General features: G+C 39.2%; 1 protein-coding gene across 2 annotated transcripts in view; it reads left to right on the forward strand.

Moving 5' to 3' along the window:
* The window catches only part of LOC126193539 (probable cardiolipin synthase (CMP-forming)), a 107,256-nt gene that overhangs the window by 15,333 nt on the left and 65,706 nt on the right, over window positions 1–26,217 (forward strand). For both annotated transcript variants that reach the window (XM_049932696.1, XM_049932695.1), the window contains exon 2: window positions 20,914–21,316. In XM_049932696.1, the coding sequence (XP_049788653.1) occupies window positions 20,914–21,316 (403 nt within the window). The remainder of the gene's footprint in view (window positions 1–20,913; window positions 21,317–26,217) is intronic.

A 26,217-nucleotide genomic window follows, 5' to 3' on the forward strand; every position in this document is an offset into this window, starting at 1 on the left:
GGAGAATTTCTGGTAAACACAGGAATTTATCAATAGCAGCAGTACTGAAACAAGGGTATCTCCAAACATCTGGAGACATCACTCAGATGCTGGCAGAATATTTCTCACAAACTACTGTCAATGTCAGCCAGGAGCTGGCATTTCGTCGCTATTGTGTGACTAGGGAGGGGAGGTACAGTTCTGAGACTTACAACTACCCTTTGTCCATGTGGGAGCTGGAATTGGTGCTGTCTGAGGCTCATGATACTGCACCTGGTCACAACCAAATCCAGTACTGCGTGCTTCAAAATTTGCCAGCAGCATCAAAAGAAATCCTCCTCGAATGTTTTAATCTTATACGGCAGACAGGTAACTTCCCCCACTCGTGGAGACAGGCATTTTTGATACTCCTCCTCAAACCAAGAAAGGACCGCACATGTCCCAGCAGTTATCGGAGTATTGCCTTAAGCTGTATAGGAAAGACCCTGGAGTGAATGATTAACCATTGTCTGATCTGGTCGTTAGAGACCAGGAAACTCCTTAGCTGCTGTCCGTGTGGATTCCAGAAATTTCACTCCTCTGTCGACAACCTGATCCTACTGGAGGTGGCTATTCAGCAGGCTTTCATATGTAAACATCACTGTATCGGTATATTCTTTGATATCAGTAAGGCGTAAGATGTTACTTGGAGACACAGTATTCTTGCATATCTGCATCAATGGTTCTTTCGAGGCAATCTCCCCATCTTCATAGGATCATTTCTGTCTCAGCGGCTTTTTAGGACCCATGTTCGTGACATGCTGTCAGATCATTTTGAGCAAGAGAATGGTGTGTCTCAGGGCAGTGTTTTAAGTGTTACCCTCTTTGCTATAGCCATAAAAAGTACCTCGTCTACAGTAAAGAGTCCTGTACAGTGCTCCTTATTTGTGGACAATTTTGCTGTTTTCTGTTCCTCCTTCAGTGCTGCAACAGTGGAGGAGTGGGCTGTGAAAACCGATTTTCAGTTTTCTCCAGATAAATGTGTGTGTGTTCATTTTAATCATTCTCATCTTATTTTTAATTTATCTGCCTTGCATGCAGCATGTCCAGCATGTGCTGGAGTCACTTGGAGTGGAGCAAGTCCTACCTCAAATCCAGGGTTTTAACTGTCATCCACCCTGGTTACTGCAGAAGCCCAGAGTCATTTTAGATTTAGTGCAGTACTGGAGAGACTGTGCTCATGCTTCTGTTTTTACTGCAATATTTTCTGATATTTTATATTAGCACCACAACTATGTAGCTTTTTTTACAAATGGGTCTAAACCGGGGGGGCTCTGTTGGTTGCTCTGTTGTTTTCCCGGACTGTTTCCTCAAAGTCTGACTGCCTCGAGACTTTACTGTCTGCGACATAGAATTATATGTGATCTTGTGGGCACTGGAGCAGATGAGACATTCCTCCAGTGCTAAATTTGTTGTCTGTTCTGATCCTCTGAGTGCCCTTCACTCTCTACAATGTTTGTACCCAGCAGATAAAGTAATGCAGCATATGCAGACTATCCCCCTCCAACTACAGTGACTGGGGAAGGAGATGTCTTGGTACTGGGTACAAGGGCACATGGGGATTGTGGGGAACGAAAGGGTGGATCTAGCAGCCAAGGAGATGTGTCATGATCCTCAGTTATTTCAGTATGCTCTTCCCCTGCATGCTATAGCCTCACTGTTGAGATCCAGAGTTTTAGAGTTTTGCATTGGTGGGAGGATGGGTGGCTTGGACTGACAGACAATAAGCTCCATATAGTAAAGCCCACAATGCGCCTGCAGGATACTTGCTTCCAGCCACATTGATGGGTTGAGGTCCTCCTTACTTGTCTTTGCATAGACCACAGACCAATGACACACAACTCCTTGCTCCAGTGAGAGAAACCCCCCCCCTCCCCCCTCCCTACCTGTGTGGTGCTTGTGGCATCCAGATCACTATACACTATGTTTTAATGGATTGTGTTTTATTTTCTGACCAGTGGATTGCCGAAAATTTGCCGACGGATCTGCCCTCAATTTTAGGTAATGTACAAATGTATGTGGTTAGAGTTTTAAAGTTTTGTGAATTGTCGACATTTTCCCAAGATTTTAGGGAGATGGTTTTAATGTGTCAACAGAGTGACTGGCACATCTGTGGTTTTTGTAAGCAGTCAGCCAGTTACATTTATTGTAGCTCCTCTGTCATTTTATTTGTGTTTTAATCTCCTGTACAGCACCTTTTAGTTTTTCTTCGTTGCCTTAGCATGTATATTAACATTTTCATAAATTTATCAACATTCATTTCTTTTAATATGTGTAAGTGTGCTGAGTGTGCTGACAACTTTACCTTCTAGCAGTAGTAAGATCTAAACACACCACACACACACACACACACACACACACACACACACTATCTCTCTCTCTCTCTCTCTCTCTCTCTCTCTCTCTCTCTACAAATATTCTTCACCACAGAGAGGGAGAGAAAAGAAAACAGTGGATTTTAATCAACCAAAGAAACATAGCAACCTTTAATGGTGGATATAGTAAACTGGATAGTTTGCAAGTCAAGAATGAAATTCTACAATGGAGCGATGAGTATGAATTGCCGCTTTCCTTGTGATTCACAGATTTTAAAGAAGCTTTTGACTCAATTTCAACATTATATATACTAACAGAGCATGATAAAGAATAGGCAGTGCTACAACCTGTTAGTATACAGAAAATATACTGCACTACAGTTTCCATTAAACTTCACGAGAAAAATGGGAAAATCAGAAAAGGGGGAAAAGTAGGATGATTACATGTTACTGCATTGTACTGTAACCATCATGATTTTGCTGATGATGTACTGTTTACTTCAAGTACAATTTAAGCTCCACAATGACTGGAAGAACTCAGCACATGTACACTGAAGTGCCAAAGAAACTGGTATAGGCGTGCGTATTCAAATACGGAGATGTACAAACAGGCAGTAACTTATAATCATCACCCTGAGAAGAAAACAGCACAAACTAATAATAAAGTTATATAAATGTATAAAAGATAGAAAGAATCTTGGACATCATCAGGAAGAGAAGGAGCTTGTTCTTCAGACACACCCTCAGAATTGAGCAGGGGAGCTTATCACAGTTTCTGGTGAACAAGAGAAGAAAAGTATGCTGGATCCAAGAGGTACAAAGGATTCTGGAAGAAATGGGAATACAGGAACTGGAGATATACAACAGGGTGATTTTTAAATAAAAAAATTCAGGCTTTCATGCATTTCGAGGGCATAACTATTTCCAGAACAAAATCATCATGGACAGAAGAATGAAGAATTTGCAAAGTATAGGAATGAAAGAATACTGGACAATGAGAAAGACCAGAAGATACTTCACTGACACACATTGATGTGGTACCAGATGGCCAAAATGAAAAGAAGAAGAAAGACATAGAACCAGTTCATTAGTTTTTGTATCTAGGTTAGCTGAATTTGGACAGCTGCAGGAGCAAATGAAAGCCACATTGTCTGGAGGAAGGGCCTTAACTCTGAAGTGTATGTGAAATGATTGATGAAGCTGATGATGACTGTGAGAAATATGTTGACAAAGGAGTCAAAAAGGGAAACATGAGGATGAGATCATTTATGAGTGAACAACTAGACAGACTGAGTGAAGAAGATGAGGCAGCAAAGAACATACATGATGAAAGCTAGGTATTTTCATGGAAATAGGAGGCAGGGGCCTTTGGGGTTACTGGAAGACACAGGGACAGATATGAGAATGTGTAGATAGGAGCATTATCATAGGCTGCTGCACCAAGCTGTTTCTCGAATTTTGTTGCGCTGGATCAGGAGTGAAATATTCTAAGACCCCGGGTTGTAGGTGTGTGGTTTAAGGGGTTCATTTCTGGATGTTTAATGTAGCGATGCAAGAAATGAAGGCAATTCTTATAATGTTGGTGAACATGTTGAGAGATTCAGCATCATTTGTGGGGACTAAGGTTTGAGGGATGGGATTATTTAATGTGTAATGGATGGAAACAAGAAATGAATGTTATGTTTTATGCTGATGCACCTTATGTATGCAGAGATGCCTTTTGAGAGAAGGGATCTGTGAAAGATCTTCACCTCATAGGATGCTTGTAGTTACAACAGTAGGATGTGATGTTATCAGTGATGGCTTAGATGAGGAATCCAGTCATGAGTCTTCTTCAGTATTAGTGAACACGTGTTGGCAGAAAACTCTTACATTTATTCATTACTTGATGTTATTGTTTGATTTTTTGCTATTAATTATGCTTAACAATTCTCCATGCAGACCAGTTAGCAAACACAATTATTTTGCCACAACAAGGATTACTATAACATTGTTTGCATTGGCTTTTGTACTAGTAAAAAAGAAGTTCTGTCATAGCACATCTCAATATCTGTTTTCTTTTTTTCTTTTTATTCAGTGCTACTATACAGAGTACTGGTGTGTACTGTCACAAATCAAGCACTGCTTATCTAGGTGACTTGGAAGAGAGGTTTGAATCCCAGATTTAAATGTGTAAAAATAATCCAAGAATGGTTATCCTTCTGTCACAGAGATTTTCATAATGAGTAAAACTTTTGTCAGCTTTTTTTCATCAGCTTAACAAACACAGGGTGTTTTAGATGGAATACTGAATATTTTATAACGTCATAGTACAGACTAATTTGAATAAACTATTCCATATAATATGTGTCCAATTTTTATTAGTTACGAAGCTACAAATGTTAGAATGCAACCAAAACGAATGCTCAGAGAAGGTGTTAAGCAAAGGCAAATCACAAGTTTAAAGCTGATTTTCGTAAATTTCGCCTCTGACTTCAGCGCACTTTCAAATTCTTTTGGCAACACCACACATAGCTCTTCTGAGGTCAACTTAGGATTCCTTTTTGAGGGCAACACTGTTCATTATCTGAACGATCAATTTGTCTCTTGTGTGTAATTTTTCTTTGCAGCCTTCACCTTTCAAACATCCCTACAAACAAAAATCTAAAGTGGTAGGGTCCAGGGGCCTAGGTGACCAAGAAACATGATCATTTCTGCTGAGTCATCCTCCGGGGAGTGTTAGATTTAGATGATGTTTCATCTAATGACTGAAATGTGCAGGGCCCCTTCATTCTGGAAGACCATACGCTTTCTTGTAGCCAAAGGAACCTCTTTCAAAACTGCTGTAAGCTTGTTTCCAAGAAACTCTAGGTACAGGGTCCCTGTAAGATGATGCAGTAACACAAAAGGCTTGGTCAAGTGTTTGTCTAACATACTACACCACATATCCATCCGCACATACACAGACACAAGCAGACATTTGTAAAGGCAAAGAGTTTGGGCAGAGATGTCAGTCGAGGCGGAAATACAGAGGCAAAGATGTTGTTGAATGACAGGTGAGGTATGAGCGGCGGCAACTTGAAATTAGCAGAGGTTGAGGCCTGGCGGGTAATGAGAAGAGAGGATATACTGAAGGGCAAGTTCCCATCTCTGGAGTTCTGACAGGTTGGTGTTAGTGGGAAGTATCCAGATAACCTGGACGATGTAACACTGTGCCAAGATGTGCTGGCCATGCACCAAGGCATGTTTAGCCACAGGGTGATCCTCATTACCAACAAACACTGTCTGCCTGTGTCCATTCATGCAAATGGACAGTTTGTTGCTGGTCATTCCCACATATAAACCTTCACAGTGTAGGCAGGTCAGTTGGTAAATCACGTGGGTGCTTTCACATGTGGCTCTGCCTTTGATCGTGTACACCTTCCGGGTTACAGGACTGGAGTAGGTGGTGATGGGAGGGTGCATGGGACAGGTTTTACACCGGGGGGCGGTTACAAGGGTAGGAGCCAGAGGGTAGGGAAGGTGGTTTGGGGATTTCATAGGGATGAACCAAGAGGTTATGAAGGTTAGGTGGGCAGCAGAAAGACACTCTTGGTGGAGTGGGGAGGATTTCATGAAGGATGGATCTCATTTCAGGGCAGGATTTGAGGAAGTCGTATCCCTGCTGGAGAGCCACATTCAGAGTCTGATCCAGTCCCGGAAAGTATCCTGTCACAAGTGGGCACTTTTGGGGTTCTTCTGTGGGAGGTTCTGGGTTTGAGGGGATGAGGAAGTGGCTCTGGTTATTTGCTTCTGTACCAGGTCGGGAGGGTAGTTGCGGGATGCGAAAGCTGTTTTCAGGTTGTTGGTGTAATGGTTCAGGGATTCCGGACTGGAGCAGATTCGTTTGCCATGAAGACCTAGGCTGTAGGGAAGGGACCGTTTGATGTGGAATGGGTGGCAGCTGTCATAATGGAGGTACTGTTGCTTGTTGGTGGGTTTGATGTGGACGGATGTGTGAAGCTGGCCATTGGACAGATGGAGGTCAACGTCAAGGAAAGTGGCATGGGATTTGGAGTAGGACCAGGTGAATCTGATGGAACCAAAGGAGTTGAGGTTGGAGAGGAAACATCAACTCCTTTGGTTCCATCAGATTCACCTGGTCCTACTCCAAATCCCATGCCACTTTCCTTGACGTTGACCTCCATCTGTCCAATGGCCAGCTTCACACATCCGTCCACATCAAACCCACCAACAAGCAACAGTACCTCCATTACGACAGCTGCCACTCATTCCACATCAAACGGTCCCTTCCCTACAGCCTAGGTCTTCGTGGCAAACGAATCTGCTCTAGTCCAGAATCCCTGAGCCATTACACCAACAACCTGAAAAGAAGCTTTCGCATCCCGCAACTACCCTCCCGACCTGGTACAGAAGCAAATAACCAGAGCCACTTCTTCATCCCCTCAAACCCAGAACCTCCCACAGAAGAACCCCAAAAGTGCCCCACTTGTGACAGGATACTTTCCGGGACTGGATCAAACTCTGAATAAGGCTCTCCAGCAGGGATACGACTTCCTCAAATCCTGCCCTGAAATGAGATCCATCCTTCATGAAATCCTCCCCACTCCACCAAGAGTGTCTTTCCGCTGTCCACCTAACCTTCGTAACCTCTTGGTTCATCCCTATGAAATCCCCAAGCCACCTTCCCTACCCTCTGGCTCCTACCCTTGTAACCGCCCCCAGTGTAAGACCTGTCCCATGCACCCTCCCACCACCACCTACTCCAGTCCTGTAACCCGGAAGTTGTACACGATCAGAGGCAGCGCCACGTGTGAAAGCACCCACGTGATTTACCAACTGACCTGCCTACACTGTGAAGCTTTCTATGTGGGAATGACCAGCAAAAAACTGTCCATTTGCATGAATGGACACAGGCAGACAGTGTTTGTTGGTAATGAGGATCACCCTGTGGCTAAACATGCCTTGGTGCATGGCTAGCACATCTTGGCACAGTGTTACACCGTCCGGGTTATCTGGATACTTCCCACTAACACCAGCCTGTCAGAACTCCGGAGATGGGAACTTGCCCTTCAGTATATCCTCTCTTCTCGCTACCCGCCAGGCCTTAACCTCTGCTAATTTCAAGTTGCCGCCGCTCATACCTCACCTGTCATTCAACAACATCTTTGCCTCTGTACTTCCGCCTCGACTGACATCTCTGCCCAAACTCTTTGCCTTTACAAATGTCTGCTTGTGTCTGTGTATGTGCGGATGGATATGTGTGTGTGTACGAGTGTATACCTGTCCTTTTTTCCCCCTAAGGTAAGTCTTTCCGCTCCCGGGATTGGAATGACTCCTTACCCTCTCCCTTAAAACCCACATCCTTTCGTCTTTCCCTCTCCTTCCCTCTTTCCTGATGAAGCAACCGTTGGTTGCGAAAGCTTGAATTTTGTGTGTATGTTTGTGTGTCTGTCGACATGCCAGCGCTTTCGTTTGGTAAGTCACATCATCTTTGTTTTTAGATATATTTTTCCCACGTGGAATGTTTCCCTCTATTATATTCATACTACACCACATATTTACAGAGAATGAGGTATCTTGAACAGAATAACCTGCTCCATGCCAACCTACACAGATTCTGAAAACATTGATTGTGTGAAACCCAACTCGCACTTTTCTCACATTACATACTAAAAGATTTGGATCAAGACAGTCAGACAGATGCAGTATTTCTTGATTTCTGAAAAGCATTTGACTCAGTAACACACTTATGCTTATTGTCAAAGGTATGATCGTATGAGGTATCAAGTGAAATTTGTGATTGGATTGAGGACTTTTTGGTAGGGAGGACACAATGTGTTAACCTGGCATGGAGAGTCATTGTCAGATGTAAAAGTAACTTCAGGTGTGCCCCAGGGAAGTATGTTGGAACACTTGCTGTACATGTTGAATATTAATGACTTTGCAGGCAATATTAATAGTAAAATCAGACTTTTTGCAGATGATGTCATTATCCATAACAAAGTACTGTCTGAAAGAAGCTGTCTAAATATTCAGTCAGATCTTGATAACATTTCAAAGTGGTGCAAAAATTAGCAACTTGCTTTAAATGTTCAAAAATGTAAAATTGTACCCTTCAAAAAAAGAAAAAATATGGTATTCTATGACTATAAAATCAATGAGACACTTGAAACTGGCCATCTCATACAAATACCTGAGTGTAATACTTTGTAGGGATATGAACTGGAATGGTTGCATGGGCTCAGTTGTAGGTAAGGCAGGTTTGTTGGTAGAATACTGGGGAACTGCAATCAGCCTACAAAAGAGATCGCTTACAAATCACTTGTGCGACCATTTCTAGAATATTGCTCAAGTGTGTTGGACTCATACCGAATAGGACTAACAGTGGATATTGAACGCATACAGACAAGGGCAGCACAAATGGAAACAAGTTTGTTTGATCTGTGGGAGAGTGTCGCAGAGATACTGAAGGAACTGAACTGGCAGACATGAAGATAGATGTAAACTATCCCGAGAAAGTCTATTAAAAGAGTTTCAAGAGCTGACTTTAAATGATTACTCTAGGAATGTGCTAAAATCCCTTACATATCACTCACATAGGGATTGTGAGGATAAGACTAAATTAATTACAAGCATAGAGGTATTCAAACAGTTATCTTCGTGTGCTCCATGTGTGTATGGAATGGGAAGAAACCCTAACAACTGATAAAAGAGGCATACCATCTGCCATGCACTTCATGATGGTTTGCAGAGTATATATGTAGATGCAGAAGTGTTTTTGAAAATGTGTCTCAACGAGGGGATGGACTGCCGATGTGGGTTACAAGTTTTACTGATACTATCATGAGTGAAAATGGTCTCATCAGTAAGCAATATTAATGAGGTTATTCAATGATTTGCAATTAGCCATTGACAAAATTCCACCACCTACCTTCATCTCCTTCGTGAAGGTGTTGAATCTTCTGTAAATGATAAGTATAGACGCCATGTATATGTAATGTCCACCATATTCCTGTATGTGAAACAGTGATACATGTAGAAATCATGCTTGTGTTTGCTGAAGAACTATGTTCTGCCTGCTGAATAATGTATTATACTTCATCCAGACTTTTTGTTTGAATGTTCAGATGGGGCACGGCATCAATCTCATGCAGTTTAGTGAAAATATGAGTAAATACTTGGATCTGGTATTCTGTGCTTAGAAACTGTATTCTCTACAACCAGCAGCAGCATTTCCATTACAAAACTCATACACAAATACAGTACTGGTATACTCAGAGTTTGTAAATACACGTGGCATCTTAAATGATACAGCAGAAAAATTCAATTATTTAAAATCGAGCACAATTTCACAACTCGAATTACATAATGAAAATGGCAGTCGATAAAGAAACCCATAGCAATTGAAGTTAACAGTTGTTGAAATGAAAACTTTTTTTGTAGTCAAGAAATATGGAACACATCTCATATGGAATTTTTTATTCAAATTACCACCTTTTAAAATATTTACTATTCATCCTGAAAGAACCTTGTATATTTTGGCCTATTAATTCCTACATGTGTGGGAAATAATGCAAATTTCATAAAATTATAAAAGAAAACTCTGCTTACCTATTAATCTGAGTGTAAGGTACGTTGTAATAGTTAATGTCCATCATAGTTTTAATAAAAGCATCACACTCAAATTGTAAATCAGTACTCACAAAATGCCCACATTCATTAACAAAATCATGGAACAAGCCTATATTTGCATTGCAGCAAACTTGGTTTCCAGAATGAATATTCACATGATTGGCTGGCTCAGAGTATTTGGAACATTGTTGGAAGTTGTGGCAGTATTTTAACAATAGTTGCTCATGTGGCTCATTTGCCATCAGGTCACTGCACTCAAAGTCGTCCCACTTTGCAGCACATCGTAACATGAAACAGACATACACAGTCTTGGCAGTAAATACAGTCTTTTAAATTTGCAAGTGTGTGATGATGTTCATTTTCCTCTGCTTATCCGTTGTTTGGAATATACACAAATCCATACTTAGTGCATAAATATTCACAGTGCTCTCATTGATAGAGAGTAGATACACTTAAAGTTAAAGTAATGAAACCTAAACCTTAAATGTCATTTACTCACTGGAGCAGTTCATGTTGACTTAGTCATACCAAGAAACACAAGTAATTTCGCTCATTCATAATTTTGCATTTCCTCCCCTTTTTCTAGTTATCATTGCTTCCCTTTCTTCAGCAAGATGGTATTATTTTATATTTTTTGTGTGTTGTCGGCCGCGATTTTCCAGGTTTTGTATACACGGCATCTATCAAAACTGGGTGCACAATGCATCTGATCTTAAATGCTCCAACATAATTCTGTTAAAATTTGGCATCTCTTAATTAATGCTTGAAGATTTACATGTGGTTTTACTAGAATCCAATCATCATCATTGTGCACAATAGGCTTTATTAGTGTGCTGTGTGCTTTCTTCCGTTTAGTGCTTTGGTTTGCGGCTAATCATTTCTGACGCCATCTTGATGTGCTGTGCTACAGCCAGTTAATTGTCATTAGGAAAACTGATATATTGCTCAAAATGCACTGCTGGTGGCATGGTGTTACTGTCATGGTATAAGCTATGCCTAATCTGTTTGAAGTCATTCAACTTTTATGAGCATGCTTTATGATTATTTATGCAATAGGCTCTAAATGGCTGTCCCAGCTTCTACATTAACCTGTCTATTTTGTTTGACATTGGTCAATAAATTTGAGATTAATATTGGCCAAATATTTACTTTTCTAGGAACTGTCTTCTTATTTTTGACCAGAATTGTGAGCCATTATCAGTAAGGATACATTTAAGATGTATGACAATGGGAAAAAATCTTCTTGTAGTTTCTTAATCATTATATTGCTATTTGCTTTGCAGAGTGGGCACAAATGGACAAATTTTTGTGGTGTTTGCATTAGGAGCACGATTTGTGTGAAATCACATTTTGCTCTTGGTAACATTCCATGCAAATCTGTTTATACTATTTCACCTAATTTCTGTGGAATGATCTTGCATATTAACCTCTTGTGTTGTACCATAGAATTTTTATTCTATGGCAGCAATCAAATCTTCTAAGAATGTTCCTCACACTTCTGATCATATTATTAAAGGTGCAGGCTGTTGTTTGACTAAACATTTTAATGTACTTCAAGTGTTTTGTATTTAACTAATTCATCAGTTGTAGACCCTGGGATGCATGTTTCCCAATGATCAAAAACTAGGTTTATGCGCTTATTCAATATTTTCACCTACTTCACATAGTACATGCAGATTTCTATTTAATTGCCAACTTTGTATTTCTACTTAATCATGCTGATGATAGGATCTGCATCTTGTTCATGCTAGATGTTACAAAGTAGTTTCCGAACATGGTTTTTACAATTGACTCCTTCCATCAATTTCATCCTTAATGTTGAAGGCATATGTGTAAAAGCAACCACATATATGTTATTCCTCCATGATTTGTGTTCAATTTCAAAGCTGTATGTTGCAACATTAAAGATTATCCTATGAGGGTGTTATATGAATTGCATTAAAATGATAGCTGTCCTGACGACTTCATGAAATCCTAGTGTACGGTACCTGAATTTCTCAGATCTCCAATGGGAAATGATTTTCATTTAGTGACATTACAGTTTTCTCTCCTGTGCTATTAGTGAGTGGTGGTGACTGCAGTGGTCCTGTGTTTGAGCTTTGACGCAACTTTGTTCTGACTGTTTGAGTTGTTCCTCCTGCTCATAATGCTGAAAAATAATATACATTTTTTGAGTAACTACACCACAACAAATTTACTACAACTCACAAGGAAACTTTAAGTGCATGGTTCTAGTTTAATGCAACTGTGTGAAATGATGTGGATAAGAAATATAATTTGCTTTTCTGTGAAAACTGAAAATTTCCAAAAGAATTATCACTCCAACCTGTAGGACTTTCCAAATAGTATCCTCACATTTGTTGCTGCAAGAATTTGGCCCATATACAGAACCATCTTTTTGAGTAAATCTTGTCTTGGCGCTTTGGGTAACACCCTTACGGTTATGGATAGATAGATGTTTAATCTGAACATCATTATGCAGAACTGATAATTTAATCCTTGTTACAGGAATGCCATTTATTTGTGACTCTGTACTACTAAATCAAGCTGCCAGGAACAACTGTTGAACTCCATGTTTGTTTGAAGCTTGATATCCTTAAATTTTTACAGCACTTTTGCTCTACACTGTTTTGAAATGTCCTGGCAGATTAAAATTGCGTGTCTGATATGGTCTCAAACTTGTAACTTTTCATTTTGTGGGCAGTGCTATCCCTGGCACAATTCATGACCTGCCCATGTGGCTTTATTTCTGCCAGCACCATTCTTCTTTCCAAACATCGCACAGTGTTGTGGGTGAACTTCTGCAAAGTTCAGAAATTAGAAGTAAAGCTGTAGGGCCTGGTCGTGAATCATGACCGGATAGCTCAGTCAGTAAGTACATTGCCTACAAAAGTCAGGTTATCAGGTTTGAGTTGGATCTGGCACAGAGTCTTAGTCTGCATTGAAGTTTCAAAACAACGCCCACTTTGCTGTAAAGGGAAATATTGATTCTGGAAACAATTCATAGGCTGTGTCAAGCCATTTCTCCACAGTATCCTTTTTTTCAGGATACCCACAAGTTACCCAAGAGAACTTCTGCAAAGTTTAGTGAGCACAACAGAGGTGCTAGTAAAGCTGTGAGGAAGGCCATGAATTGTGCTGGGCTATCTCTGGCAGTGAGAACATTGCTGCAAAAGACAAGATTCGGGTTCAAATTCAAGGATGGCACACAGTTTTAATCTGCCAGTAAATTTTGTAACAATTATTTAGGCTCCTCGGTTGTGTCTCTGTGTGGTATAGTGATCATAGTTATCACTCTCATGTCTACTACCAAGGGAACACTGCCAAAATCCTTGCATACTGTGTGTAATGGGTTGTTATAGCAGCTATCAGTTGTTTCAGTGATGTCCTCAGACAATGGTTTTTTAATCCCAGTGTCGACACCAGTTGCCAGTGGATCTGGACGTGGTGTGCTTTTGACACGTTAATTTTTCTGTTCTTGGATTTTGCAGTAGTTGTCCTCCATGTGCCTTGGTTTTACTGTGGAGTACTTTGCTGCCAGTCTCTGTTTCCAATCTTTTGTAAGGCTACATAGTTTGTTGACATTCCCTTGTATTGTATTAGTAACATCTATCATAATATATGAGGGGCATTGAGTAAGTAAAGTAACACCTTTTTTCTTAGCAAGTTTTATTTTAAAAAATTGTAATTTTGTTTGTGACATCCTGGAACATTCCCACATCATTCCTTACATGGGAATGATGATGCTTTTGAGACATCAACCATCACTGGTTGTAACAGGTGATCTACAGCACTCTCTACTAAGATTGGCACGCTGCCTGTTGGCATTGTTGGTACCACTGGATGCCATGGAGGCTGGGTGAAGCTACAGCGTAAAGAGCTAGGCATTGTTGGTACCACTGGATGCCTTGGAGGCTGGGTGAAGCTGCAGTGTAAAGAGCTAAGGCCATGCCAGGCTAGCTTGTGAACAACTCAGTGACTTATGTTGATGTGAGTCATGTAAGCATGACCTCCTGAAGAGGTAGCAGGCCACAATATGTGCCTAGTATGCATATCAGTATAGTCCCAGGCAGATACTGTAGTTGAAAACCATATCATCATAAATATTTACATAATTTACAAAATATCTACCGAAACCAGGCAGTGGTTAAAAGTATGACAAGTCACTGGGAGAAGCATCTGTTGTCAATGGAACAAGGCAAAGGAAACCTGTGTGATCTACAATTACATGATTACCTGCAATTCACAAGTAAGCACCTGGCAGAGGGTTCATCGAACCACCTTCAAGCTGTTTCCTTATTGTTCTGCTCTTGAACAGTGCATGGAAAAAGAACCCTTAAATTGTTCTGTGCAAGCTCTTATTTCTCTTATGTTATTATGATGACCATTCCTCCTTGTGTTGGTGGATGCCAACAAAATATTTTCACACTCTGAAGAGAAAGTTGATGATTGAAATTTTGTGAGAATATCCTGCCACAGTGAAAAATGGCTTTATTTTAATGATTACCAACTCAAATCATGTACCATGTCTGTGGCGCTTTCCCCCTATTTCATTATAGTACCAAATGAGCTGCTCTTCTTTGAATGTTTTTGATGTCCTCCATCGATCCAGTCTGATGTGGATCCGACACCATTCGGCAGTACTCAAAGAGGACATATAAGCAAAGTGTAGGCAGTTTCTTTACTAGACCTGATGCATTTTCTCAGTGTTCTCCCAATAAGAATTAGTCTTTGGTTTCTTTACCCACATTATCTATGTGATTGTTCCGACTTAAGATATTCATAATTGTAATCCCTAAGTATGTAGTTTTGTGATCTCCATCTGGGAGTGCAGACTTGTCTGTGGCCTTGTATTACTGTGGAGAAGGAGAAGCGTGTTTGCATTTTTGAGTCCATGGACATACTGTAATCAGTTCTTCAATTTCCTAATATCCATTGAAGGAGACATTGTGTTGGGCACTCCATGAATTGGTGTTAGCCCTTAGATTTGCCTGATTTATTGTGTAACCAAAATTTAGTGGATTCTTTTTGGTGCTCACATGGATGATGTCACGCTCCCATGTGCAGGCTGTTCACCCACAACTGTGATGCCTGAAATGCTGCAGTGTGGAGACACTCTTATTCTAGGTGATTGACAAATAACAGTCATGTAATTCAGTGCTCAAATCACATATTTGTTGTTAGTGTTGACACAGATGTCCAGCAGTTGAGGTATTCAAAGACTTGTGCCCACTGGGTTCCTCAAAGTCTATCTGAAGAACATTAAGAGAAAGGAGTAACATCTGTGCCGAAGTGCTTATTATGAGGCTGATTGTGGCGATTTCTTTTCAGATATTGTCATAGGTAATGCAACATTAATTCACCATGTTAAGCCTTAAACAAAACACCAATTCATGGAGTGCCCAACACAGTGTCTCCTTCAAAGGATATTAGGAAATTGAAGAACTGATTACAGTATGTCCATGGACACAAAAATGCGAACAAGCTTCTCCTTCTCCACAGTAATACAAGGCCACAGACAAGTCTGCACTCTCAAATGGAGATCACAAAACTTTTTTGGATTGTTCTTCTTCATCTCCCCACAGCTCAGGTATGGCAACTTCTGACTTCCATCTCTTTGGCCCACTAAAGGATGGACTCCATGCAAAACACTACAGCAATGATGAGGAAGTTGTTGATGCAGCAAGATCTCACATTAAGGTGGTGTAAGGCTGTAGAATAGAATGGAGAGTACAATGAAAAATATATTTTTACAACAAAAGTATTAGGGAACCATATCATGTATTTAAATCATGAAAAAGGCCATCCTGCTTTGAGAAAAAAAAGTTTTACAGTACTTATTGAACAACCCTTGTAACTTCTCATGAGGTCAGCGTGTTAGTCCGCATCTTATGGACTTCCAGCTCTTCCTTTTCTCATCATACACAGCATCATTAAACCACTGTACAAATTATGGTGATCATCCTTTCCTAGGTACCCTTTAAATCTGACTCTTCTTTCTTTTGTTTCTCCTGTCACAGTTGTGCTATCAACAAAGTCTAACTAGAGTTGGTTCCCCATCAACCGATCTACGCTTAATATTTAATTGATTGTCGGAGGCAATATTATCAAGACTCCTTGCTCATACTCAAGATGCTGTATTGTGAACTTTTAATATATTACTTCACACTGAACTGGTTTTCTTTTATTTCTGATCATCCTTATAATATGTATATTGCATGGTGGAAACACAGGTAAATCATATTTATGTTTCAGCTATTCATGCCATTGTTTTTGTTTTTTTTTTTTTTTGACTTACATTAACTCCAGATTCACTGTGAAGAAGCAAAACAGTAGTCACACTGTGGACACTAAAATTTCTTCCACAGTAGTTTTTTGTTCTCTAAATAAGTCATTCTTTGTGTTATGTATTATGTTTGATCCATCTTCCACATTAATTTTGGATAGATTCACATCTGAAACCTCACTTAATTTAACAATCTATTTCTGGGAGATGTTCACTCATTGTGACACTCCCACACCAGTGACCTAATTGGGATTATTTTCCGTTTTTGTCTCAGATAACTTCCTCTGAAGTTATGGAAATTTTCATAACAAGATTTTACTTGTGATCCTATGGTTACATGGCAAGTGTGATTTTGCTGCCTCCTTTCCCACTCTATCAATTCAGTCTGAACACACATGAGAAAAATTTCTCCAATATCATGCACAACGTAATGGTAACTTCCCATAAGCCAAAATGGGTGGCTACTGTATTACAATTTTCATTAATTCTTCTTTCATGGGATCATCTAAATAAATGATCCTGTCTCAAAAGTGCTTGATGTATTCTTTGATTGTGCCATCCTGGTTTGAACATGTAGCTGGCATCAGTAATGGTGACTTAATTACCCACTATAAATTTTCAATCAATACCTTTTTGACAGTGGTGGTTCAGATGTGTTTTAACTTTAATTTTCTTGTAAATCATGGTACTCGTCTTCACAAGTCTTGTCCTATGCATACGCAAGCCCACAGCTTGTGGCCTAGTGGCTAGCATTGCTGTCTCCAGATCACGGGGTCCCAGGTTTGATTCGCAGCCAGGTCAGGGATTTTCTCCACCCGGGGACTGGTTGTTTGTGTTGTCTTTATCATTTCATCATCATTGAAGAAAAGTGGTGCGACTGGACTGTGAAAAGATTGAGAATTTGTACAGGCACTGATAACCGCACAGTTGAGCACCCCACAAACCAAATGACTTTATCATCATCATCATCATCATCATGCATACCAAGAATGAAAATCAGATCTCTTCTTCTCATTCTGTACCCTTAGAAGTGAGTCCTGAATTGTTTTTGAAAAGCAGTAGAATGTTTGCCACCAGATGTGAGGTGTATTCAAAAACTAAGGGCTGTATATTATTTATGTACATCCATGTGGAAATTAAACCACTTGGTAATTATGGTCTTGAGTCCCTCGTCATCTTCAAACCATTGCCTCCAGGCAACTGTTTCAATTGCAAGAAGATGAGTAGTCAGTGTTGCAGCTGTATGTTTTTGATTTTTTATGCCTCTCTTTAGAGTTTTTCTTGTTTGGTATTAAATTCCCTCCACAATTGGTTATGTTTTTGTTTGATTAATTTCTAAGTTTCTTGGACTTTCAATCTAGCATTGGGAGAACATCCCAATTCAAGTAAATAAGTCTAATTGTTTCTATTGCTTTTAATATCATGTTCATTCTGCTCAACTTTGGTTGCTCATTTATTTGATGATGTTTACATTTGTATTTTTTAATGTGCAGAGGGTGTATCCAAGCAATTAATTCTGTTGTTTTCCAACATTTCTGTATCACCTTAGGATTCTCTTCCTACTAAAACTTGTGTTGACCATTTCTGTTGTGTAATTTCTACTCTGCTTTCTTCTATACATTAGACAATTTTAAGATTGTCTCTATTATTAATAGTCTAATTGTTTTTAATTTGTAATGCTACTTATTGTTACTTGCAATGGCAATAATGCTTCTTTACAACCAGTTAACACTGCTCTATTCTAATACTTCCTGCTGCATTTGAACTTACACTGCAATGCAACGGCAGTGAACCCATCATGTTAGCTGCAACAGTCAATACTAAGATTGTTGCAATAATTGAGGTACAAAGGCTGATTGCCAAGTTTTGAGAGATCTGTCTCTCATAAGGTTGCTTGCAGTTCTTTACTCAACAGCGGGATGAGATGATTATGTGAATCAGTGGTCTAATTTAGTACTGACCAGCACTCATTACCGGAAAACTTGTACATTTATTCACTGCTGAACTATAATCATGTGCAGTGAATTATGTGTAACTATTCTTCTTCCATCCTAGACATAATCAATATGCTGCAACAACAATAAAATTATGTGCCCTAATGGAAAATGCTACAGCACATCTATTTTAGGCAGCAGCTGGCTTGAAACTGAGGCTGTGGTGTAACTATGTTGAGGCCCAATTGCTGCTTTACTGAGGTGCTACAACAATGATGCCACATTATTTTAACAATCTGCTTACTTATAAGACACTGACTTTACTCCAGCCACATATAAATGTGAAAGGAGTAATTGATGCTATACCTTCACAAGGTGAACTTTAAGAAAGGTGGCTTAATGTCGTGCACTTTATGTAAAATAACATTTGATGTAACAGAGGTCCAATCATTTCTGAGCCTTTTTTTCTCCAAATTTTGGCTATGACATCATGAATATTCTGGATAGACTCCTTATCGTGAGTTCCCAGAGGATACGAACTTCCTCTTCTGCTCTGTTGGATTTGAGTTCAGAAATAATCACCTGGATGTGCACCTTAGCTGGTAGGAGACTATCCAGGTTAGTAACTGTTCCAAATTCAAACTGCAGTTTTCTTGTGGGTTACACTGAATTGAAAAGTTTGTTTAATAGCTCTGCTAGTGCTCTTGTGCTATGCTGATTATTCAATTTCGTTTCCTTATCTGTTATGTGGAGGTGAACTGTCTGGGTTGAGAATGGAGTTACCATGATTTGATTGTGTATAAAGGTCTCTGCTGTTCTTCCTCTGGAAGTCCTTCACCACTTGTTAGATGACGTCCTTTTTGTAACGTTTCTTGGTGTCTCTAATGATCTTGGTTGTGGTTTTTCAGATTGTTTGGAAGCTTGTATAATTAGCCATGCTCTTATTGCTGATACATTTCGGCCAAGCTTACCTTCTGTCCTCAAACATCTTGCCATATGCTGTTGTCCACTATGAGTGTTTCTTCTTCTTGTTCTCTGGGATAGCAGCTGTTGCTGTTTTTATCATGACCTTCTTTTGTTGTAGCCAGTCCTTTTTATCCATTTAACTGTGGTAAAATTGTTGTTATCTTGCAATCAGGTTGGATTGAATTTGGAAACACTTCTGTAATTTGTGAGTGGGATAAAATTTGCTCTTATCAGTTGCGGACAGTGTTAAGAGTTATTGTTGACAATTCTCAATACCTTCATGTGAAGTATTTCTTTTCTACTTTTCATGCTAATGGGCACATGACTCAGTTGAAACTTTCTTAACTTAGTGTTATGGTATCTGCATGTCTTAGGTTCCCTGGGAAGGTATTTGAATGCTCTAGATTTAAGGACCAAGTTGTAATTTCTGCACAGATTTATCAGTCACTCTCCATTCCTACTGCTCTTCATGTGTTGCTGAATACTCTCCTACTACTTTCTTGAATTTCCTTTCTTTCCTAATCTGAACATTTAAGTCTTCCACTAAGACAATTATGTGATATTTGGAAAATTTACCCGTTGTTTCTTCTAGTTCTCTCCAGAGATTTTGTACTTCAGTAGCCTTCCCTTTTCTGTCATTGGTGGACTCGCATTCGGGAGGACGACAGTTCAAACCCGCGTCCGGCCATCCAGATTTAGGTTTTCTATGATTTACCTAAATCGCTTCAGCCAAATGCCGGGATGGCTCCTTTGAAAGGGCACGGCCAATTTCCTTTCCGATCCTTCCCTAATCTGAGCCGGTGCTCCATCTCTAATGACCTCGTTGTCGACAGAACGTTAAATACTAATCCCTTCCTCCTCTGTCATTGGTAGGTACTTAGAAGGTGATAGTCATATAAGCTTTGAAGATACATTTCAATGATATGGTAGATATTCTTCCATTCAGAGATGAGAAGGAGATTGTGGATTCTACCTCTCTATTGTTGACAATGCAACCTGTACCCAGGTGACGTACATTCTTCATCACTCTCTGACCTGGTTACCTTAGTAAATCCTGTAGCCCAGCAATTCCCTTGCAATTTCACCTATGAGTCTAACTTCTTGCAGTGCTATCATCAGAATATTATTTTTCTTTATAATGTCCAATGTGTGTTTCAGTTTTTCTGTCGTCAGGTGGAAATTGAAGTTGATGGGTGCCAAGTAGTTGAAGTATTTCTTATTCTTACATGAAGGTGCAGATTCTCCAGAACCAAAGGATCCTCTTGCCCCTACACATGTGGGTGTGGATTTATTACCTCCTGGGTTATACATTCTTCATGTGGTCATCCAAAGGTTATGAGTTGTTAATTATCAAGGTTGTAAACCTTGATGGCACTAATGTTGATTGGCTTGTGATCCAAATTTCTTTACCCTGCCTTCCACTAGGTTACTTGGTTTAACAGGAGCACCTTATGTAAGTGAAACGCTGGAGATGATATGTTTTCTGTCACAAAAACTGTCTTTACCATTATCTAGAGATCTCTTCGAAAGTCTCCCTATCTCCCCCCCCCCTCCTCACTCGCCTCCCTCTCTCCCCTTCCTTCCCTGTCCCTCTCCCCCCCCCCCCTCCCCATAGCATGCACGGCACACACACACACACACACACACACACACACACACACTCTCTCTCTCTCTCTCTCTCTCTCTCTCTGCTTTTGTGTATCTTAGTGTGCTAAAAATGTAATTTGACATCAGTGTTCCATTTATATTAATTTTAATTTTATTGTTTTGTCAATTTCAGATTTTTATTTTATTCAGTGAAAAGAATCTGGAAACCAATGAATATGAAATGTCTTAAGTACTATACACTGCTTGTACCAGAAAATACAATTATAAACTCTTTGAAACATAAAAGTAATGCTCCAATGTGTCAGTACCACAAACGGATAATGCTTTTGAATTATGGCAAACAGTTTCATACTTCAAGCAGCGTATGTACAGTGCTTCAGTCTGCATTCAGTCACAGGTACAGCACAGACAACAGAAAAAGTTATACAAACCAGGAGAATATTAGCAGAAAAGATTTCCTGGAAGGAATGTTTCAAGACAGAAAACAGAAACTTGCAGAAAGTCGGCAGATGATTTTAAAAGACATCAAAGAAAAAAAAGATAAAATGAAAGAAAAAATGGAGGAAGTTATTGAGGTAATATAATTCTGGCAGTTTATTTCTGCCTAATATTTGTTACTTTTTTGATAGCAAATATTAAAGTAATAACAAGAAACAAATTTATTTGTTTTCTTTCCCTCTTTCAGTCTTTCTCTCTTTCTCACTCCTTTCTCTGTATCTCATTGTATTTGAAAATGTTTCAACCACTGTTCTCACAGTTAAGTGATTGTGATTTATCAGACCTATTCAAATTAACATTAACCTCTCAAAAAGTCAATTCTGTGAGTGTCGTCCTCATCCTAAGTGAGTCCATTTCTTGAAAAATTTTGCATTTACGAGGTATGTCCACAAAGTAAGTTCCATTTGGTTATATAAAACAAATGTGTACAGATACATAAAAAAATATTTATTGTACAAAAATCTATAACTGCTAAACTACTTTTTTACATAGCTTCTGAAATTTTGTAGGCACTTGTCATAGCATGGCACAAGTTTTTGTATGTCTTCTTCATAGAAGGTTGCCGCCTGTGTATTCAACCACGTGGTAACATGTTCTTTCAGCTCATCATCGTTATTGAAGTGTTGACCACCAAGGACACCTTTTAGGTGTAAGAAGAGATGAAAGTCGCTAGGAGCGAGGTCCGGGCTGTACAGAGTGTGATCAAACACATCCCAGTGAAATTCCCGTAAGAGTTGTTTGGTCACATTCACCATGTGAGGTCGGACATGGAACAAAACACCTTTTGACAGTAATCCTCAGTGCTTGTACAGTATTGCGTGGCACAATTTCTTAATGGTCTCGCAGTAACCGTGTGTGCTGATTGTTTGACCTCGTGGTAAGAAATCAATCAGCAGAATGTCTTTTCTGTCCCAAAAAACAGTGCACATGACTTTTCTAGGTGTCAAGATTTGCTTAGGCCTAACCTTCGTTGGGGATGAAGTGTGCCTCCATTCCATTGATTGCCGTTTTGTTTCAGGGGTGTCGTATGATACCCAAGTTTCATCCCCCATGACTATCCAAGAAAGAAAACCATTGCTTTCTGCATTGTAGCGTGTCAAAAACTGAAGTGCATTGCCCATCCGTTGTTTTTTGTGTTGTTCAGTAAGAATTTTGTATACCCTACAAGAGCAAAGTTTTTGAAATTTCAGTTTTACAGTAACAACTTCATGAATTAATGATTGTGAGATTTGCGGAACTTCCATAGCAAGGGCACTAAATGTAAACTTATGGTTGTGCTTAATCTTCTCTTCAGTTGTGTGAACCAGATTATCAGTAACCCCAGACAGGCGTCCACTTCATTCATCATCGTGCACTTGATCACGTCCTTTATTGAACAGTCTGATCCATCTTATACCCATCGAATCACTTATAGCATTTTGTCCATAAACCTCACAGATCTGCCGATGAAATTCTTTTGGTTTAACTTTCTTTGCATTTAGAAAACGAATCACAGATCTGATTTCACATGCTGTGGCATTTTAAATTACGGCTGACATTATAAAGAAGCACTACAAAGCACATGTCGGTAGCAGCAATCTGAATATGGCGTACATGTCTTCTCCGTGAGTCAGAGTAACTGCCACACATGCTCGGAACTGCGATTGTAGTGCTGCCGCGGATAGAAATAGAAACGGAACTTACTTTGTTGATGACTCTTGTATAATAAGCATGTGTAGTTTCATGTTCTTTTCCAAACCATCCTTAAATTTTGTTTGGCCCTTCCTTTATCTTTGTGCATGTTACTCATCTTGTCTGCCTGACTTTCATAGCCAGTGTACTTGTGATTCTTATTTCCTTCTCTGTCAGTATTTCAGTGGGCTATAGTTGAATCATAAAGTCTGCTACTGTTTTTATGGGAATTTTGCACCTTGCAGTTCTTCTGAAACTGTGAAATTTTCACAGCAGTTATGGAAAATAGTAACAATAAGCCACATTTAAAGCAAAAGTAACTTCACAAAGCATGTAGATAACTCAAACTAGGAGACAATCATAAACTCTGCATAATGCTGTTATTTATTCTTCTAAAATACAATGTTTACTTGTTGATAAGGAGCATCTAATTACTAAACACACTATAAAAATTATAAGGAAGGCCAGAAACACAGCAATCAATTGTAATCCCATTGGTTTTTTATTATTCTTGCATATCCAGATTTCAGTTATAAATAGCCATTTTCAGTGCATTTGAGTGAGTTATAACCCAGCAAACTCATAGCAGTACTTCACCATATGACTTTACTGGTGTATATGCAGAAAGAAGCTCCTTCTGCCTATACACCAGTGGAGTTTACACTGATGTAAAACTTCCTGGCAGATCTGTGTGCTGGACCTTGACTCAGCCTCAGGACAAATATCTGGGTTCGAGTCCCAATCCAGCACACAATTTTAATCTGCCAAGAAGTTTCAATACATTGACTGTTGATTCAGGGTAGGGGACAGTCTTCACTCTCATAAACTGAAAAGCAGTCAACTAAATTATAATTTAAACTGAGTTACTAGTCAAGAAAACTAATAAATTATTCACCTCAGTTCTTGCAGAAGAAATTATTGCTAATAGGACAATTTTGGTAATTTAGTAACACTGATGTTTGAAAGCTTCCTCATTGATATGTAAATTGAATAACAATATAAGGAATATTGCACTGCAATAAATAAATATTTTAATTCTCTACACAACAGAACCTTTCATAAACAATAGATGGCAATATTGTGTTGAGCGGAAGTTATACTTCATAGAAGAAACGCTTTATAGAAGGGAGGGAACATGGTGGAGCATATTACAGAGCTGCAGCTTGCATGTTAGTTTACTGTTATGTGGTTATGAAAAATGTGTCTTAGAAGTATACAACAGAGAGAACATTGATTCTTATCACTTTTCCCTCAATGAGACTATACAAATTAAAAATATTTTTCTGTGAGAGACTGTACAGCTTCAATGGGAAGAAAATATGAGCAGCATAATTTTGGATTTCATATGCAAGCCTGTGCCTATGAATTCAAATTATGTATCCAGTTAAGATGAGGCTAGTACCTAAATTGTGGAACAGAGTGGAGGGTATACTGCTTGTCTAAAAAAGGAGCAAGAAGTATCCCTGAGAACTATAGAGGAATAAGCCATCTAAATGCTTCTTACAAACTGCGCAAGAATTATTACCCATGGAATGTGAAAGATACATGACACCATCCTAATGGAGGAACAAATAGCTTTAGAAAGTGGCTATCTTGTATTGAAAATGTTAACATTGTATGCAAGTTACTTGTAAAATGACAAGAATACAATGTGGAGACACTCATCAGATTTATAGATTATGAAAAGATTTTTGATTATGTGATCAGAAGCAAGCCATGAACATCATGTGAAAGCAACGGTATCCAAGACATTTAATACAGGCAGCAAAGACTTTGTATGAGCACACAGAAGTTATAATAAGTACAGGGAAGGAGAAGACATTACCAGTAAAGATCAACAGAGGAGTGTGGCAGGGGTGTAAGGATATTACTGAATTCATCAGGTCACTAAAAAGTAGTAATTCTGCTGTGTATGATGGTGTTTATCCTGACTTTATAGGATTGCTCTTAGGCTCTCTTTGTAATCAATCAATGACTGAGGCAATGTTTTCCAATACACTTAAATTTGCTTTAGTAACACCCATCTACAAAACAAAGGATGAACAAATCACCTATAATTACAGACCTATGTCGCTCCTTCCCGTATTTCCAAAAGTATCTCAGAAAGTGTTGCATTAAAGAATACTGACTCATATAACTGATTAGAACTGATTAATCACCTCTAGGATGCTCCACACAGAAAGCAGTAAAGATCTCACAAATGACGTACTGATGGAGCTAAACAAGAAAAATTACATAAAATTGTTGAGGCGTTCCTAGTCACTCACTGAAATATTGCTTGTTAGCTTCTGTCTCGGGTTCTTCAGCGAACATTTGTTTGACTTGTCAGATGTTTAGTTTGCACAAATGGTCGGCATTGTCAGAGTTTCGCTCTCCATTGCTTATGGGGAGACTGGAATTGAGCCTGCAGCAACAGATTATATTCTGTTATGCCAATGTCAGGGCTTTTCCCTGATCATTAATACTGAGGATCCCACCTTACTACTCACAGTGATCATTCGCTGCAGCACGGGAATCTAGGATCTGTTTAGCTTGTGGCTTTCCCCGTTTTCATTGAAGCTGTTGTCAAATTTGTGTATTACTATGCTCAAACTCAATCCTAACAGTCACAGCTCAGATGACAGTTGAACAGACTTTTTCAGGTGGTTCATGGTTGATAGTTTTAGTCTTAATCCCACAAAGACTCATATTATGCAGTTACCTTTTAACACCATAAAGAGACATTAATGGTCACACATCGAATGAAGCACAGTGTGTAAAATTCACTGGGGCTCAGCTTGATAACAAATTAAAATGTATTCAACACATGGATAAACTAATCAAGGGGCTCAGTTCATTGTGTCATCCCGTTGTGTTGACCTAAACACAAGAGTGTTGATTTATTTTGTAATTTTGCATATTTTCATTTCCTACTGTATTATGGAATTACCGTCTGGGCTAGTGCTACTAAAGTAAATAAAATGTTTGTTCATCAGAAGTGAGCAATAAGAATATTGTACAAAGTAGATAAATGTACATCTTGCAAAAGCCTTTTTCAGGATCTTGGAATTCTTACACTCACTTCCCAATACATGTACTCCGTAATAGTTTTCATTGCTGATGATGAAAGTAAGTTTCAACTGAACTGTGACACACACATTTGTAATGTAAGGCACAAAAATAATTTTCATGTAGACTTTACATTCTTGTTTACAGTTTGGAATGGAATTTTGTACTTAGGTGGTAAGATGTTCAGCAAATTCCCATCTAACATAAAGCAAGAAACTGGGGATCCATACCAGTTTTAAAAAATGAAATTAGAGACACG

This window comes from Schistocerca nitens, chromosome 1 (assembly GCF_023898315.1).
Source record: "Schistocerca nitens isolate TAMUIC-IGC-003100 chromosome 1, iqSchNite1.1, whole genome shotgun sequence".
Classification (NCBI taxonomy): Eukaryota; Metazoa; Arthropoda; class Insecta; order Orthoptera; family Acrididae; genus Schistocerca; species Schistocerca nitens.